The sequence below is a fragment of the Onychostruthus taczanowskii genome, unplaced genomic scaffold, assembly GCF_017590055.1.
Source record: "Onychostruthus taczanowskii isolate IOZ18803 unplaced genomic scaffold, ASM1759005v1 scaffold30, whole genome shotgun sequence".
Lineage (NCBI taxonomy): Eukaryota > Metazoa > Chordata > Aves > Passeriformes > Passeridae > Onychostruthus > Onychostruthus taczanowskii.
Window position 1 is genome coordinate 8,771,906 of NW_024500350.1, and position 17,928 is coordinate 8,789,833.

At 58.4% G+C, this 17,928-nt stretch overlaps 3 protein-coding genes across 4 annotated transcripts; all 3 read right to left on the reverse strand.

Annotated features, from left to right (window-relative positions):
* Window positions 1-850: 850 nt before the first annotated feature.
* MCRIP1 (MAPK regulated corepressor interacting protein 1) lies at window positions 851-2,915 on the reverse strand. The gene is made up of 4 exons (XM_041409194.1): window positions 2,624-2,915; window positions 2,433-2,551; window positions 2,241-2,339; window positions 851-2,132 (listed from the first exon to the last, which is right to left on the reverse strand). The coding sequence occupies exons 1-4, from the start codon at window positions 2,629-2,631 to the stop codon at window positions 2,068-2,070; spliced, it is 291 nt and encodes a 96-aa protein (XP_041265128.1). The 5' UTR covers window positions 2,632-2,915; the 3' UTR covers window positions 851-2,067.
* Window positions 2,916-3,015: 100 nt separating this feature from the next.
* Window positions 3,016-5,001, reverse strand: PPP1R27 (protein phosphatase 1 regulatory subunit 27). Of its 2 annotated transcripts, none has more exons than XM_041409192.1 (3): window positions 4,551-5,001; window positions 3,410-3,560; window positions 3,016-3,296 (listed from the first exon to the last, which is right to left on the reverse strand). In XM_041409192.1, the coding sequence occupies exons 1-3, from the start codon at window positions 4,783-4,785 to the stop codon at window positions 3,158-3,160; spliced, it is 525 nt and encodes a 174-aa protein (XP_041265126.1). In that variant the 5' UTR covers window positions 4,786-5,001; the 3' UTR covers window positions 3,016-3,157. The 2 variants fall into 2 exon arrangements, with proteins under 2 accessions (XP_041265126.1, XP_041265127.1); XM_041409193.1 differs by having other exon boundaries at window positions 3,016-3,281; window positions 4,551-4,998.
* Window positions 5,002-7,127: 2,126 nt separating this feature from the next.
* Window positions 7,128-15,293, reverse strand: P4HB (prolyl 4-hydroxylase subunit beta). Its single transcript, XM_041409226.1, has 11 exons — window positions 15,079-15,293; window positions 14,717-14,923; window positions 13,820-13,953; window positions 13,482-13,619; window positions 11,184-11,288; window positions 10,784-10,909; window positions 10,343-10,543; window positions 9,576-9,696; window positions 9,183-9,364; window positions 8,663-8,749; window positions 7,128-8,154 (listed from the first exon to the last, which is right to left on the reverse strand). The coding sequence occupies exons 1-11, from the start codon at window positions 15,230-15,232 to the stop codon at window positions 8,068-8,070; spliced, it is 1,542 nt and encodes a 513-aa protein (XP_041265160.1). The 5' UTR covers window positions 15,233-15,293; the 3' UTR covers window positions 7,128-8,067.
* Between the last annotated feature and the right edge of the window lie 2,635 nt (window positions 15,294-17,928).

Below are 17,928 nucleotides of genomic sequence, written 5' to 3' on the forward strand. Positions count from 1 at the left end.
TCTTTATAAAAATCACCTGCTTATAGAATGGTTTTTGTACATTTCATTAGAGCTTGAGTAGCTGCTTTGCCTCTGGCTTTACTGTGCCCGAGCAGAGAAGAAAACAAGGCAGAAGCTGGTGGGGCTGCAGTGGGGCCCGTGTGCCCAGGGGCGTGTGGGGGTCCTGCAGACCTGGGATGGCCCCAGATGGGTGCCCAGACAGGGGGCAGTGCTGGCCTCCATGGCAGCTGAACAGGAGCCCACCTGGACACAAGACACGGCTCTGCACATGCTAAGGGCCAAGAGCCAGGGCAGCCCCACTGTCCTGTCAGGCTCCCTGAACACACCACAGGGCCCATCCCACCAGAAGAGTGAAAGGAGAGGGGTTGTGACAGTGACAAACATCACTCCCTGTCCCCTCCTGCCTGCAGCTGCAGGGATGTGGGGCCTGGGGTGGCTCGGGAGGCAACAGGGGCTGAGTTCCCATCTTGCTGTGCCAGAACCAAGCAGCAGGAATGTTTTGGTGATGGGAAGTAAACAGGGTCATGGCAAGTGTCAAGACGCACTCCAGCAGAAATTCTAGCAATGCTAAGTATAGCCTAAATGCCATTAAAGCAGGACAGGGAAGAGGATACGAGAGTATTAATAGTCTCAACATTTAAATCCTGGGTGCAGCCACAGCTCCCGGGATGCTGGCTGCCCAAGCCCAAGGGCACTGTGCCACCGACACACTGCACCTGCCCGCAGGAAAACCACCAGCCCCAGCAAGGCCAAGGCCCCTCTGCAAAACACAAACACAGCTCCTGCTCTCTGCCCCTTGTCCACGCCCCAGAGCTGGGCCAGGCTGCAGCACCACACCAAGGCAGCCCCAAAAGGACACCAGCGTTTATTTACAACACTCCTCAAGTGACATACCACAGAAAGGAAAGGGTACAGTACAACTCAAGGACTCAACAAAGGAAAGGTATTGGCAGCCCCAGGTCCCTGCAGCCCTCCCCACAGCCGCTGGCACTGCAGGCCTGGCAGCCCCATCCCCGCCAGCCCAGAGCACAGGCGGGCAGGGGGCTGCCAGCCCTCCCCACGGAGCAGCCCAGCAGCTAGGGTGGGCAAAGCTGACACAGTCACTCTCTCTGGCTCAGGCAAGGACGCAGGAACCATCCAGGCAGTGCCAGGAGCTTAAGGAAGCACCCAGGAGTGGTTCCAGCACCTGCGGCACCCAGGGTGAGCTGAGGGGCCGGGTCTCTTCCAAGGGCTGCGTATCTGGAAAATGGTGTTAGTACAAAACTGCAGCGTTGCCAGGGCAAGGAGCTCCTGAGCCCTGCTCCGTGCAGCCCCACGGCCACTGTCTCCTGTAGGGCTGCAGGTGGCCCAGCTCCCTCTGAGCACCTCTCAGAAGCCTGGGGCTGGTGCTGACACTCCTCCTCCCCATCTATAGGGAGAGGAACACCTTCCCCTCCACCACCACAGGGACCAGGCAGGTAGATCTAAGCAGGTAGAAAATGTGGCCTCAGATGCGGCCCACGTGCTCTGGCAGCAAGCAGCCCAGGCAGCAACTTGCTGCCACAGTGGAACTGGGAGGAGCCTGGCTATGGCCTCCCAGCCCTCAGCTGCACAGCAGGGCTGGGCAGGGGTTGTCCCCGTGTCTGGAGGCACAGGAATAGACTCGACTGTGCCACCTGCCCTGGGCCAGCCCCAGCAGCGGTGGAGCTTTGGTGCACAGGGGAAAGCGAGGCCCTGTGCTGCCCGATCCAACAGCGCATCTGCCTCGGCCCTGCCCAGCCTAGCACAGAGGGCGGCGACAGGAGGGGAACAGGGGATCGGGTTGCTCAGCATGAAGTGGGGAAGGGCAGTTTGAGGCCAGAGAAAGCTAGAGCGGGGGACTGGAATCCTTTGCAACAGGCTCTGGGCAGTCTTGGTGAGGCCCTGAGCATCCTCGACCTCAGGCAGCTTGAGAGCCAGCCCCAGAGCTGACTGGCTCTCCCGCGGACTTTTAGGAGGACAGACCAGAGGAGGAAATCAACACAAAATCTCAAATTAAATCTGCTTGAGGACCTCAGGAGAGCAGCCGACCCGCAGGGAAGACCTGCTTTAGGACTTCTTCGCATCCTGTGTGTTCCTCCTCTTCAGATCACCCAGGTCGACGGGTTTAAACGCTGCAAGGGAGACAGGAGAGACTTTGGGGGCAGAGGCAGCGCAGCCCCTGCCCGGCGCGCACAACCCCCGGGCCGGCACGGCCGGAGCGGTGCCCCCGCGCCCCGCACCTTTCAGGCTGGGGTTCGGCATCTTCTCCACGTACTCCTCGACCAGGCCGCGCTCGGAGCCCATCTGGCTGCGCAGGTCGCGCTCCACGCACTGCCAGGCTGCAGGGACAGGCCAGGGCAGGGTCAGGGGCCGCTCGCCTCGGCCGCCCCGAGCCGCCCGCGCCCCCAGCCCGCGGCCGCCACCCCGCTCACCCTCATAGATGAAGCGCACGTTCTCCTCGTGGGCCGGCGTGAAGATCTCGCTGCCGGCGCCGGGAGAGCGCGGGCCGCCGCTCCGCTTTCCGTTGTACACCACCCGGGACACGGGGGAGCTGCAAGCGGAGCGCGGGGGGAACTGAGCCGGGCCCGGGGCCGCGCTGGGCCCGGGGCCGGGCGGGGCTCACCTGGCCATGTCGGCAGCGGCGCTCGGCGGGGCTCGGCGGGGTCGGAAGGGGCTCGGCGGAGCTGTGGGAGGAAGGCGAGGCCGGGATAGGCCGCGCGGGCCCCCGCCCGTCGCCGGGCAACGCGCGCCCCTCACCTGGGCCCTCCCGCCTGCGCCAGCCGCACAGACGGAAGCGCCACAGCGCGCAGGCGCGGCCCCGCCCCCTCCCGGCAACGGCCACACCCCCGCGCCGGCCTGCGCACAGCGCTGGCCACGCCCCCGGCCCGCCAGGCCACGCCCCCGCCCGGCGGTACCGGGGATGGTACCGGGGGTGCTAGCGGAGATGGCACCGGATGGTACCACAGGTGGTACCGGAGGTGGTACCGGACATGGTACCGCAGGTGGTACCGGAGGTGGTAACCGATATGCTTTATTGCAAAAGTACAAAGTGGTTCCCGATCGCAGTACCGAGCGCTGGTGCCCGCTCGCCGCCCGGGCCCAGCCCGGGCGCAGCCCTGGCCCTCGGGCAGGCGCAGCCCCCCGGGCCGCGTCCGGCTCAGCGCAGCGCCGTGCCTCCCAGGAGCTGCACCAGGTCCTCGTACTCGGGGTCGATGAGGTCCGAGGGTTTCTCCCCGTCGTCGGTGGTGGCCTCCAGGCTGGCCCCAAGGGACAGCAGGTACCTGCAGGACGCGGAGCTGAGCCGCCGGGCCGGTCAGCCCCGGGGCAGCGCCGGGACCGGGCCGCCCCGGGGAGCCGCACGGGCTCGGCTGCAGCGCGGTGCCGCCGGTGCCGGGCCCCGCAGCCCTACCTGGCGATGTCGGCGTAGCCGTCGCTGCAGGCCATGTGCAGCGGCGTCCAGCCGTTCTCGTCTCTCTGGTGGATGTCAGCGCCGTATTTCACCAGGAGCTTGACGCAGTCCAGGTTTCCCGTCAGCACGGCTTCGTGCAGGGCTGCCATGCCTGGGGGGACAGCAGGTGTTAGCCCTGGCCACGGGAAGGGCTCTCCACGCTGAATGCACAGCTCAGGAAAGGGGTGCAGGCGCTCTCCTTCTCAGGGAGAGGACTGTGGGGAAAGAAACAAAGACTGAGAAAGCCAGAGGAGCTGCCGTGGGTTCCTGTTGCCCTTCTGCAGCACAAATACCCTGTCTGGGGTGGTGCAGCACCCAGTGCCCCAGCTAGGCAGGACAGAGGGAGGGAGGAGGAACTGCAGAGCAGCTCCCTTAGAGCAGCTGCTCTGAGTCCTGGACAGGACTTGCACGGAGACACGAGAAGAGTCTCTGGCCTTGTGCTCTGCCTGAGTTTCGGAAGCTCATCACTAACGAAGAATCACTATGGGCAGAAAGAAGCCCGGGGTCATTTGAGTCTCCGTCTCCATGGCCCTGTGAGAGCAGGAGCTGAAGCCAAGCACAAGAAAAGGACAGATCTGGGCTCTGCATCAGCCTCTACAGATCAAGGCATTCCATAAACAGTTTCTGGTGAGGCTGTGTGTACAGAACACAAAGCTTTCCCCCAAGTCCCTGGAGTCAGACATACAAGAGGGAGCAGTGCCTGTGAAAAACAGGCAGAGCCAAGAAAAAATGCAGATCCCCCAGGCAGGGGAAAAGGCAGGAGCCCAGGGTGCTGCCAAAGCTCACAGCCTGTGCTGGCTGTCACCCTTTGGGGTCCCACTGCGCTGTGGGTGCACGATGGTGCCGTACAGGGGGCCAAGCAGGCGCTGACTCTGCTGCTGAGGGGAGATGTTGGCCCCGGCCTGGGGCTCTGGGTCCCTGCTGGGCCCTGGCTCGCCCCAGTTCTGCTGAGGGAAGACGTTGGGGCCCCGCTCCTTGCTGGTGAGGGCCTGGCTTGCCCCAGTGCTGCTGAGGGCGGCCCACAGCCCAGCCCCGGTGTCCCTCACAGCCCCACCGAGCTGTGCCGCCGCTCTGCCCCGCTCTGCCGACCAGCAGCACTCACCAGAAGGGTAGATGGTGTCCAGTGTCACTTTCCTGGCCCGTATGAACCTGCCCACCTGCTCCAGGTCCCCCTGCTTGATGTGGTCCTGAAAGACGACGTCGTTGGGGAAGTGCACGGTGCGCGAGGCCCTGAGGCGCGGTGTGTACCGGCTGTACCGAGGTGTGTACCGGCTGTACCGGGGCACCGTGGGGCAATAGTCCCTCATGCTGACGGCAGCCTTCAGGCACAGCGGCATGGGGGCTGCTCAGCACTCAGCCCGGCCCCTCACTGCCCTGCTGCCCTCAGGGGCTCTCCTCGCTGGAAATCCGCGCCGGCCCCGCCGGGGTCCGTGTCACTCGCCGCAGGGAAGCGGCCGCCGTGCTCTCCCGCACTCCCTGAGTCACATGCGGGAGGTGGCACCGGTACTCGCAGCTCACCTACAGGCCCTTGGCCCAGGACTGATGATTCTCCAGGAGCACTCCGTTATAAAGACTCCCCTGGGCTATTTTGGGGACATGCAGCTCATGCTACTTGCCATGATGCTTCGTAATCGAGCCGCCCAGGCCTGCAGCCTCCCACTTTTGGGCAGAAGTCGGTGTCTCATCTTACCACCCACCTGTTGATATGCCCCCTCAAGGGGTCAGATCTACTCTTGCATGGGTAGACCTTCAGGGAAGCCTGGAAGCAATTTCCCAACATCAAGCCCTTCTGGGGAAAGGGGCATGGGCACAACCAGCAACGCAGGGCACCGGCCGCTCATGTGCCAGCTGGCCAGTGCAGTGTGGGTGTGCCAGGGCTGTGGCCACAATCACATCCAGAGCTGTCACCCTCCTGTAGCTGCAGGGGACAACTTGAAAGAACAGGAGGAGCTGTGCTGCCCAGCACAACTGTGACAGCACACAGCCCAGCGAGGAAGCACAACCTGAGTGTCTGATGTCCCCTGTGCCCTTGCAAGGACAGAGGTGCTGCTGGTGATCCCAAGACAGGTGCAGAACCAGAAGCCTGCACTGCTGGTCCCTGGTGCTTCTTGTCCCACTTGAGACAGGAAAGCAGCTGCTGCTGAGGGCAGGCTACTGCAAGCAGCCTTAGAGGAACAGCAGAAGAACAGCACCACCACCAGACAGCTCCTGCCTCTGGTACTCTCCACCTACACTGTAGTGACCCAAAACAGAACCATCTGCCACAGAGGAATCATCCAGGTCCATCAAAGGTTTAAGCAAGCTCTGTTTTCTCCCATCAAATTTTGGGCATGTCAGGCACTTAAGCACTTTGTGCTCTGTCATGCTGATGGGGATTGTTCTGGCAGGTGTGTCAGAAAAAAATCCCTGTGCTGCTTTAGGAGTCAGGGGTTTCACTCATGCTGCAGACCCCTGCCCTGACCAAAGCAGCACAGTGAGCCACACACCTCAGAACTCCTGCACTTGTTTATTTACTGGCAAATGCATCAATCTCTCAGCCAAGCATCTGCTTTGTGGTTAGCTGAGCCTGCACACAGCACAGGGCATCCAAGCTCAGCACTGGGGACAGAACACTTCCAGCCTGCTTTCTTGGAACAGCAATTAGGCATGTACATCAAATGGCTGCTAAGCTCCAGCTCTGCCACAGGGAGCCCTGTGCTAGGAGAGCCACCTCCTCTAAGCTGGGCACAGTGGGTCTCTGCCCAGGAGGAGAGCCACTACAGAGCTCAGACTCTGTCGCTGTTCAACTGGCTGTGCAAAATAGACCTATTGGAGCCAAATTCTAGACAGCACCTTTCAGTGGAACTTCAGATTCCCTTCCTCCCCACTCCAAAAGACAAAGCAGCTGCCACCAACCAGCCCAGGCCACCAGCACTGCTGGGTTTGCTGGGGTGCAGCAGTGGCCACGGCCTCCCTTCAGTCTTGTGGCCCTGGAGGGAGGAATCTTCAAAGGTCCTCCTCCATGTAACTGCAGGTACAGGTCTCGCACACACCTGGCTGCTCTGGCAGGGACAGCCCATCCTCGTCCCATAGTGTGGGGGTCTGCTCAGCCCCAGCCCTGGTGCTGCTGTACCCAAAGTTTGGGAACATCAGGGCTCTGCTGGGGACTGGCAGAAGGCTGGAGCTGGAGGCAGACACAAGTGTTGTCCAGCAGCCCTGTGCCACTGCTCCAGCACACATCCCACCCGCTGAGACACAGAGGTGCCCCCAGTTGTCCTCTAGCCTCACCATGCCCTCCCTGTGACATTTATAGCATATTTTCTAACCAAAATACCTTCAGCAGCAAGCAGCAGGTTTGGAAATAGCAGCGTGGCTCACAGGGTCATGTGAGCCTGACTAGCAGAACTGCAGCAGCCCTGGCTCACTGCTCCAGTCCCCTCAGCCCAGCCAGCTGGCCCAGGGGCTGCACACTCTGAGAGCCAAGCCACGGCCCGCTCACTCCCAACAGAGCACCTGCACCAGCCCATGGAATCCAGACAGGACACAGCACTGGGATGTTCTTTTCCTTTACTAATTACTTGGACAAAGTGACACACACCCCATTGCAGCAGAGTCCCTTGAGAATCATCCTACAACTCTGATCTCCCCTTCCAGGGTAGGTTCAAATATTCTACACTCTGATAAAGACAAGGAGACATAATAGTATTAAAATCTCAACTTTATTTGGCCATCAAATTCAGTACCAATGTTATTGTAGCAGAATGCTAAGAACCAGCCTGATGCAGCTCAGGCCTGTGAGGCACTCCCTCAGTCACATTCCCAAACCCCAGTAATTGCAAATGTCCTGTTTGATCTGTTTATCAGGCCCTCCCCCACCACCCACCTGCCGGGTCAACCCACTCAAAATAATTCATGAAAGGGATTGCAACTCTTGTCTTTGATCAAAAGGATGTCAACACAGCTGGTGAGCCAGCAGCCACCTCCACCCTCAGAGCCTGCCACAGCCAGTGCACACAGTATTCCACCCCTCCAGGAGTTTGGAATAGTCATCTCCAAATGTCTTAAAGGAGAAGCGAAAGGAAATGTCTGGCTAGCGTGAAGAGAAGCCCCTTCACATCCACCTTTCCCCAGGAAGCCATCAGCCTTCTGCCCCCACATATACTGAAGGCCAGCTCCAGGGAAGAACAGCTGACACCATTAAGGACCCTGCCAGGTGCAGAAATCAATTAGGGGCTTTAGTTTTAAAAGAAAAAGAGAAAAAAGCTGTCTGGAAGATGTTAGTGGCAAGGCTCCAGATTGTCAGGCTACTGAACTCCTGGTACCACCTCACAACCTCCTGCTGCCCAGAAGAACAGAGTTCTCCAGACAAAAGCTGTGTACAAAAAAGTACATCACAATAGAAAAAAGAGCCCAGCTGGCTGGGCTGGCTCCCTAGTGACAGTTCCCTTTTCAAAAGCCAAAAGAAAGAAAAGGTAAGTGTACAGACAAGTGAGGGTAAAGTGTTACTTTAGAAGCCAATCCCTGGATTTCCAGTCATTTACCTTCCGCTTTAAATCTTAATGGGTTTCTGACTCACTGGGCTGCATCACAGCAGCCAATTTAGTGTCTGATTTTTTGGGTGATGTAGATCAGTCTTCTCTTTACAATTCATCCTTTTGGAGTTTCTGCTCATCCTCATCACCTTCCTCAAGCTCAGTTTCTTCATCCATCTCCAGGTCCTCTAGATCCTGTAGAGGTTACAGACAGCTCCTGGTTTCTGGCACACGAGGCAGACCCAGAACCAAGCACTGAGCAGCACCCCTCATCTGGCCACTGCTCTCTGCTGCCCTGCTAACAAAACATCCGGAGGCTTCTATCAAGGGCTTCACATTCAGGACATTAAGGATTAGGAAGCCCTGGAAGCTGGCAGCTGTACTGGCCTCCACACACCCTCCCTTCCCCAGCTGGTGAGAGCTTCCAAGCACACACAGGTAAGTGGCACTGATCACACAGCCCAACTCCAGGTGCTGAGTGCCCCAGCAGTGCTACCTGACACCCACAGGGTGCTCTCCAGGAAAGGAGCCCACTGCAGGCCCAAAGCCACCTGAACAGATCACTGATGTGGGCACTTTGCTCACCAGCAATATGCTCTCCTGACATGTAACAACACAGGATCTTATTTAGGACTGTGGATTCAGGCACAGAACCATGCTCCCTGTTCCCAAAGGTCCAGAGTACTCCATTCACGTTACTCACATCATCAGCTGCTGCCCCATCCTGACCTCCGCTCTCCAGGAATTTTTTGAAGCCTTCTAGTGTCCTCTCCCCATTATAGTCAATTACCTACACAGGGAAAACAAGGATGCTGGTTATGGGCACTACAGACCCACACCCCTGTAGAGGAGAATTCTCTTTCTGAGCAACAGTGAACATGCCAAGCAAAAGGGAATTTAAAAATTCACCTTCACCCATATGAGACGAAGGAAAACAGCTCAGCCACTAGACTTCAGAGATCACTGCGAGGAAAGAATAGCCTGCAGATGAGCACACTGTCCTCTATGCTCCCTCTTCTCCCCATTCCCACTTCCCGCTGCCCCCCAATCTCTTTCCCTACGGCCCAGACCCCACAAAGGGTCTTGGGTGTCCTGTAGACTTGCTGTGTTCCATCCCCACAGAATGCAGATCCCTCCCACAGGTCCTGTCCAGAACGCCTGGAGCGAGCAGCGAGCGTGCCGTGCTCCCTGGCTAGCAGCTGCCAGCCTGGCTGCCTGCTTACATTTCTGCCAGAGCCTGCAGGGAAGAACTTGAGTGTAGGGAAGCTGTGGATTTTCACTGCCTCCACTTCATTAGCCGTCGAGTCCATCTTGGCAATGACAATGTTCTCGTGGTCCCTGTAGGTTTCTCCCAGCTTGTCCCAGATTGGGGCCAGCTGCTTGCAGTGACCACACCATGGAGCATCTGTTAATTACAGAGACACAGCTGCACCAACACCAACAATCTAACGAGGCACCACTCCTCCCCAGCCAGACAGTTCTCACACATCTTTGCAACCAAGGCACTGCTTTTGGGGCCCAGGCTGCAAAAGGCTTTCCCCCTAATCCTGGTCACACAGTGTTTTGGCAATCCTTTCACACCAGTTGCTTGCAATCAGCTGTAGAAAGATACTCACAGAACTCCACAAAGACATTCTTATTCTCATCAAAAGCAACTTCTTCAAAGTTCTTCCCAACCAGAACTTTGACAGGCTGCTTGTCCCAGTCTTCAGGAAGATCCTGACTCATTAGGTGGGGCTGGAATAAAAAGTGAAATTCAGACAAACTGTTTGCTACATAGCTACTTGGACCAATCATGCAATCACACATCCTGGAAAAGCCAGGTTTCACCACCCCACTGGTGCCTCAGTCAAAGGCTGTAAGCAACCAGATGAATTGGTCACTTCCTCTTCTTCCACAGAGTCTTGTTCCCACCCTGACCCAGCAGGAGTAGCAGGGGCTGTTGAGCAGAGAATGACACCAGAGCTCTGCAGCAGGAAAGCCCCCAGCACTGCTGACAGCCCCATTCCCACAGGACTGGGCTTTGCTGCACCCTCACTGCTGGCTGATCCACACACAGCCCCTCCAGCAGATGGGAGCTGACAACTCTTTTCCCCGTGCCACAGAATTCACACCTTCCACAGACTGCTGGCAGAAAGAGCAACTGGATAAAGAGGACAGTCCCCATAGGGAGAGCACAACTGCTCGGCCATGCCCAAGTCCCTCTTCCTGGCTCACCCTCCTGCAGCCTCCAGGCCCCAGCAGCTTTGCCTTTCATTCCTGACCACAAAGCCCATGGGATGATCCGTACAGAAGATGGAGGGGCTTCTCCAGCCCCTCACAGGGAGCATTTCTGTTCCCTCTCAGCTACCTCGCTCACCACCAGTACTGTTTGTCCACATACCTTGATCTGGCCTGCCAGGAATTTGTTACAGAACTCTTTGATCTTGTCTGCTGTGAGCTCATTGGATTCAGGTTTGTATTTGGTCATTTCTTCCTCCAGGGTGATCAGACGTACAGCTGGGCACTCTTCCTTCTTCAGGCCAAAGAACTCCAAAATCCTCTGGTTGTCACTGTGGTCACTGTCTATGAAGATGAACAGGATCTTGGGAGGAAAAAAGGGAAAGGCAGGAGGTGAGTGAGCATAAGTACCTTGTAGCTGCTGACACTTCACACGCACACTCCCACCAAGTGTAGCTGAACTGGCTCTTTTCCTCCCCTGTCCCAGAGGAGAGAGCTGGCTTAAGGTCCTCCTCCACAGCTGCTCCATGGATAAAGACAGTGCTACATCTCTCTGCAGGAGGTGGGTGGTCTCCTAGCTCACGATCCAAGAAATCCATCTCACCTTCCCTTTGAAGTTCCCAGCTGCACTCTTGAAGTTGTCCAGCTTCCCTTGATAGTCAGACACACTTTTCGGTAGGAAAAGCAGAATATGAGTCTTGATCTCTCCTCCAAATATTTTAGGAGCAGTCTGAGGAGTAAAAAATAAACTTTATTTTTGGAAAGAGGCAAATCAGTATCCAGACCAGTTTAACCCCACTATGCTGAGCAGCCCACAGCAGCCTCCAGTACTGCAGGATGCTCTGCACAGCAAGCTCACACCTCCTGAATTGTGTCCTTCCCACTCCTCCATACCCCCAGAGTCAGCTCCACAATAAAACATGATCATGCAGTCTACAACTGGACCTTTGCTATATTCTTGCAGCAGGGATGGGAAGGGCCCTGTCAGGCATCTAAAGACCCACCTGCTCAGTGAACTCTATGACCAGAGGCAATGAATTAGACTTGATGAAGTTCAGCAGATTATCTTTTGTGAGATCCCCTTCAAAGTTGTTCTGGCCTTCGTCAAACTGCAAGAACAGACACTTTTCATTAGAACACTTGTGCATCCCACACAAATCTCTCAATGCCTCTGCCCTGGTCACTGCCCCAAGGGATCTCAGCTGCACTCCTTCTGAGCAGACTTCCATCTCACCGAGGTTACCAAATATCCACGGAAAATCTGGATCAAGGTGTCCATCTTCCTTGCAAGCAAAGCTTTAAATCGCCCCCCACCAGATGATAAGCAGCAACAACAACCAGGCTTGATATCAGCCTTGCTCCACACCACTGTGGGAGCACTAATGGTGCAAGAAGAAGCCTGAGCAGCTGCCTCCAGCCCTGCAGCAATGGTCAGAGCAGGCACTGCAGCCAGACAGTGCTGGGAACATCTGACAGCAAAGCAGACAGTGATTTCCTCAGCTCTGGGGAATTCATTCCAGTCCCTGTTACGAACAACAGCACATGCTGCACATCACAGTGGAGGTGCCAGGTCCTCTCTACAGGGCCATGACTGGTATCATCCCTGAGCAGGATTCCCAGAACCCTCTGGCAGCCTGAAGAGGAACAGCTGCAGAGGGCCCAGCAAGGTTAGAGGGAGGATGTGCAGAAGGGCACAGCAGAGTGCCCTGGCAAGGCCATACTCAAGTTGTTGACAGAGGGAAGAGTGTGGACTCAGATAACCTCCTGTTCAGGGGGGGCACACCAGCTTCAGTGGAAAAGCTGAGGAAAACACTTAGCATCAGAAAATAACTCTGCAAACAATCTGAGGAGTTGTGCAGATTGCCTCAGTGCCATCAGCACAGCTGTGTGAGGGCCTGTGCAAGTCTGGATAGCTCTCACAGAGTAAGAGAACAACAATGAGCCAAACCCTCTCAGTTCAGACTCAACTAAGGGTATTGAGCCAAAGCCCAAAACCAAAACAGGCCATCAAGTTCTCCTGCCCTGGTGTTTGGTTATTGTGGGTGCTTTCCTCCCTGGTTTACAGTAGATATATCCAGGAGCTCCCACAGCACTGCCATGCCATTGCACAAGAACAGAGAGGACCCCAATGGCTGGACAGATCTAGGCTGCTCCTTCCATGGAGCTGAGCACTCCTGCCCCACCCCAGCCTGGCACAGCATGGTCACTGCTGTTCCCAACACACACAAAAGGCTGCCAGGCCCAGAACTCTGCCCAGCCCAGCACTACCCAGAGCAGGGACACAAAGCTACTCATGCAATAGCTCACAACTACCAAATGAGACAAGAACAAAACACTCCTCCCTCCCTTCTCCCCCCATTCTGCTAAGGCATTTTGAGCTCATTAGCCAGATCTTTCCTCAGCCACATTGACCTAAGGGACTCTGACTCAGAATTTAAATCTTCAAGCTTCTATCACCATAAAAAAACCCTACAGTGTCAGAGGTATAGTATAATAAAACAATTATTTCAGGTGAACAAAAAGAAAGTCTTCTGTTAGGTCAGGCTGGGCAAAGTCATGATTGATGACATTATAGATGTAGTAGATCTGAACCCAAAGCACTCTGTCCTGCCTCGCAGCACCTCTGGGCAAAGAGCCACCAAGCCTGAAGAAACTCTTCCTGTCTGCTCAAACTTGGAAATTCGTCCCAGTGACAGGGATTTCCATGACTCCATGAGTGCATTTGTGATTCTGTAGGTAGTCAGCATCCCTCTGCACATAATCCACTGCCCCAGCCCAGTCAGCTGGAACTGCAAATCCTCTTAGGAGCTCCTTTGGAATCCCTGCACTGCAGAACCCACAGCAGGGACACAGAGCAGCTCTTGGACACAGCAGGTAGCAATAGCAGCAGAGGTCAGCAGTGGGCAATGAAAAGCAACTCTGCTAAGACACAGACAGCAGCATGACAGCCAGAGAGCTCATCTGCTGTTCTCTTGGGCCTGTCCAAGACTGTGCCCACTGCTGCACTGCAGAGAGCTGAGCAAAAGGGAAGTGAGTGAAGGAACAAGCTGCACCCAAAGCCCAGCAGCTCTGGGAGAAGAGCACAGGGCTGGGGGACTGGCACAGCTGCACACTGTGGGCCCCCAAGGCTCCCCCACCCCACAAAGGGGCCACAGGCTCTGAAGCCCAAGAACAGCTACACCAGCAGCACGGGACCTTTGCTTCTTTGTCCAGGACTGACCTTGCTGGAGTTTGACTAATTAAGGAAAAGGAAAGAGACAGCAGACGCCAGAGTGGTGCCCAGGCTTGGCACCAGCCAGTACCTTCTTGAAGAGGATAACACCGTCCTTATTAATCTGGTACTTGGTGAAGACATCAGCACTGGAGGAAATCCCAAAAGGAATATCATCCACAGCTTCTGCTGCCAGCAGGAACTCCTTTGCTGCCTCTGATGTTGAATCCTGGGGAGTAAAGAAAGGTGTCTCAGAGGAGCCACACCACCTGAAGCATTCACATTCCAGGGCTCAGCCCAAAGAACTGGAAGATCAAGGAAGGCAAGACAGCAAGTATTGCATAAGGCACAGAACCTTCCCCAGCAAGAGGGAGCAGGGAAGGCCCTGGACACACACAATAGCATCTCCAGGGGAAACACAAACTCTACCTTGAAGAAACCAATCACCACCACTTCACTGGAGTCCACCAGTGCCTCGGCAGCAGCCACATCAGCCAGGGTGGCAGCAGCTGGGCCCGTGCGCTTCTTCAGCCAGCTGACGATGTCGTCTGCCTCCCTGCCAGCTGCACAAGAACAAGGAGTCACTCTCCCCCACAGCTAAGGCCAGGACCACAAAACCCTCAAGCTGTGAGAGAGAACACCTTTCAGCAGCTGGTCAAGAGATCAGCAAGCCTCAAGATCTCATTTGCGCAACTCTTTCCCTTTCACTCACAGTGTAATTAAGCTTATCCCTAATTGATAAGTCAAGGTACAAGGGACTCCCAGGAATCCATTCCTCACTCACCTCCTGCCCCTGTCCTTAAACTTTGACCAGCCATGTAGCACTTCTCCATGACCTCAGTACTACTACGTATGCTATTACAGCACCTCTTCCTTCCAAGGTCTCTATTCTGCATGTTACCCTCTGTTACCAGCACTGTGTGGCCTGGCTTGGCTGAATTCTGTCTTTCCCTTCTTTGCAGTTCTCTCACACCCCGTGTTCGCCTCCTCCTCACCCACTGGCCCAGGTGTGTTTCCAGTTCTGGATACTGCACAGCTTGACTCAAGTTCAACCCACACAAAAAACCAAGCTCAGGTCACTTTGCTAAAAGCAACTTCCTCCACTCTCGCTGCCCTCAGGGATTTCTCCAGAGGGAGGCCATTAAAGGCTGGCCTGCTCCCCATCGGCCCAGCACCATTCCCAGGTCGTTGTCTCAGTGGACCTTGTCCAGGCACAGCAGCACAGCTCCAGCACGGGGCCATGTGCTGGGACTCGGCGCCACGTCGCTGCCCTCTGCACCCTGGTGGCGCATCCAGCCCGGTTCCCCTGGTCCTGCCCCTCCTCACCCGTGTACTCCTTGGGCGCAGCTTTGTCGCCGTTCTTGAAGAACTTGATGGTGGGATACCCGCGCACGCCGAACTGCTGCGCCAGCTCCGACTCCTCCGTGGCGTCCACCTTGGCCAGCCGGATTTCCGAGCCCTCCGCCTTCAGCTTCGCCGCCGCCTTCGCGTACTCGGGCGCCAGCGCTTTGCAGTGCCCGCACCACGGGGCGTCTGCGGGACGGGGCGTCAGCGGCGGCCGGGGCTCCCCGACTGCACTCCCGGGCAGACCGGAGCCCGCCGGGACTCACGGAGCCCCGGGGTGGGGCGGGCCGGGCCGGGGGCCGCGCACCCGCCCGCTCCCCCCGGCCCGGCCCCGCCGCGCTCACAGAACTCGACGAGCAGGTATCGGTGCTCGGCCAGCGCCTGCTCGAAGGAGGCGGCGCGCAGCACCAGAACGCCATCCTCCTCCTCCTGGGCGGCGGCGCGGGCGGGCAGCAGGGCGATGCAGAGCAGCGGGAGCAGAGCGCGCACCGCCGCCATGGCTGATGGCGGCCTTCGGGACGGGCTGGCCGGAACGCGCGGCCGCGGCGCCGCCTCCCCCTTATAAACCCGCCCCCCGCCGGCCGCCGCCGCGCGCTATTGGTTGCGCGGCCCGCCTGCTATTGGCCGGCGCCGCTGCCCCGGCCACCGCGCGCCTCCCATTGGCTGGAGATCCGGGCACGCCCCTCGCCCGCCGCCTCGGGTTGGCCGCCGACCCCGCTCCCCGCTTGAGGGTCTCCATTGGCCCCTTGCCCCGCGATGGCGCTCGCGATTGGTCAGCTCCACCGCCTCGCGTGGCCCCTGCCCTCGAACGTGGCACTCGGGAAGCGCCGCCGGGCGGCACAGCGCATGCGCGCGGCCGCGAGCGCGTGGTGGATCCTGACTGGGCCGCGCGCCCCACGTGACCAGCCCGGCGCGATGGCCCGCCCCGCCCCGGTGCGGCCGCGGTTCGGTCGGGCCCGGCCCGGCCCGCTCGCTCCCGCTCCGCTCGTGCCTCCCCTAGACACGGCCTTCTCCTCGGGGTCACGGCAGCAGCGCTGCCCGCCCCGACCCTGTCTGTCCCCCGGCGCTGGGCTCCCAGCGGGCCGGGCACCGGCCCCGTTTCCTTTGCTGCAAGCTCGCCAGTCACGGCGATGGGCCGGGGGAGCTGGGGCGGCGCTGCCGTCCCCGCGGCGCACGCGCCCACAAGGAGCGGCTCCTTGTGCCGCAGGCCGAGCAGGGCCCGCCGAGGCTCCAGGTCGGAGCCTGCCGAGGGACCCGGCACAGAGGAGCCCGGTGACCGTGGCAGGGCAGAATCCGGCCACTCGGGTCTGCCTGCGCTGCCCCGGCACTGCCGAGGGTCCCGGCTGCTGCTGGCGTGCCCTGAGCGGGGAAGGGCCCGCGGGCGCTGCCCGTGCCGGGCTACCGGCGCCGCCGCTCCGGGCGGCTCCTGTGCACGCCGGTGCCGCGCCGGAGCGGGGCAGGCCGCGGGCTGCCGGCCGGCCCCGGGATTGCCAGCCCGGGGCTGCTCAAAGCGGCTGCTCTTTGCTCTGGGCAAGGGGCCGCGCCCGGAGCAAGGAGCTCGCCAGCTCCCCGTGGGGAATCCGAGTGCCCCGAGTGCTGCCAGGGCCTGTTGCCCGTTCAGGAGCTGCGGCCGGTGCTAAACCAGACGCTCTTGTCAGGCCCGGGGAGAGCCCAGCGAGGTTTTGGAAGACAAAGCTGAGCACACGGTGAGGGCACAGCGGGCACCCAGGCCGGCCGGGCACGTTGGGCTGGTAGGGAGGGAATCAGCGGCTGCATTAGTCCAGGCCACCCCGGAGCCTGCTGGGTTCCAGGGCTGGAAGCCTTTGCCCCGGCTCCTTGCTCTGCCAGAGAGCCCTGCAGCGATGCCTCTGCTGAAAGGGCATACCTTGCCCCGGGGCAGCTCTGCAGGAGCACTGCTGCTCCAGCTGCGGTGTCAGAGGGAGCTGCTGCAGCCTTGGAAATGGGGAACAGCATGGGCTGCTCCTGCACAACTTCTGGCCCAGGTTCGTAAGGTGCATCACCTGGAAGGGACTAAGGCTTTACTTCGGGAACCACAATTCACGCAAATGGTCTGTCCCACCCAGCCTGTGACTGGAGCTACCCATCTCCAAGTGCACTCATGGCATGCACCAGGCACAAGAGCCCAGCTGTCACCCTGCCAGAGAACAGAGGCAGAATCCCCAAAGCTGGAGCACAGCACAGCTGTCCTGCCCCTCCAGGCCTCCTACCATGGTAAAACGATCTAACAGAAGCCTTGACACCCTGGGTGTGGAAACTCTTGCCAAAGCTGGGGTTGCATCAGCTGCATGCTCATCTGACCCTGCCCACAGAGTGGCTGTTGGGGGCCAGCACAGGGGGCCTTTGTTCACAGTATGAGGCACATCTGGGCTCTGTCTAACTGACACACAGAGGGTGAGGCCTGTTCCCTGCTCCAGTCCCCACACTGCCCTCCAAGGTCCCTCACTGTGCAGAGGGCTGGGGGGGTCGTAGCTGGGTGCTGTTCTCCATGGCAAGCAGAACGAGTGAGGTGCCTGCTGGAGAGGGCACTGGCCACAAGCCAGCTCCTACCCAGCCCAGACTTTCCTTCAGTCCTTGTCCTTTTCAAGTCCCATCATCTCCTTTAGCAGTTTTCCAAGGCCTGAGGAAGGGGCCTGTGCTGTGAGCTCCAAATACAAGATGGAGTTCTCAGTTACCTTCACGAGTCTGACCAGGAGCAGAGCCGAGTCCCCTCCTCCAGGTTCTCTCACACCATGGATTCTATAAAGAGCTTTTCATGGTTACACTTTCCTTTATCCTTAACACAAACATGCCACATGCTCTGTAAACATCCGCAGGCTCTTATCGTGCTGCCTCTCCTGGACTGCGTTTTCTCATCGCCTCCCTCATTCCTGTGACTGCACAGGAATTTCCCTTTGCGTGTGCAGCTGGAGCAGTCGTGCTGTGGGTTCAGAGCCGTCTGCTCCTCTGCTGGCAAGAGGCCCCCCTTGGAAATCCCTGTTTTCACAGCCTCACACACTCCACCCCTCACTGTGGGCAGTGCAGAACAGGGCAAACAGCAAGGGACAGATCCTGCACATACTGCCATGAGGCCTCTCCTGTCCCAGATCCTGTTTCACATTCCAGCAAACCCAGAGATCCTGGTCTTCTCCCACCCTAAGTGTCTACAGAAATCCCATTTAGCCACTTCATGCTGA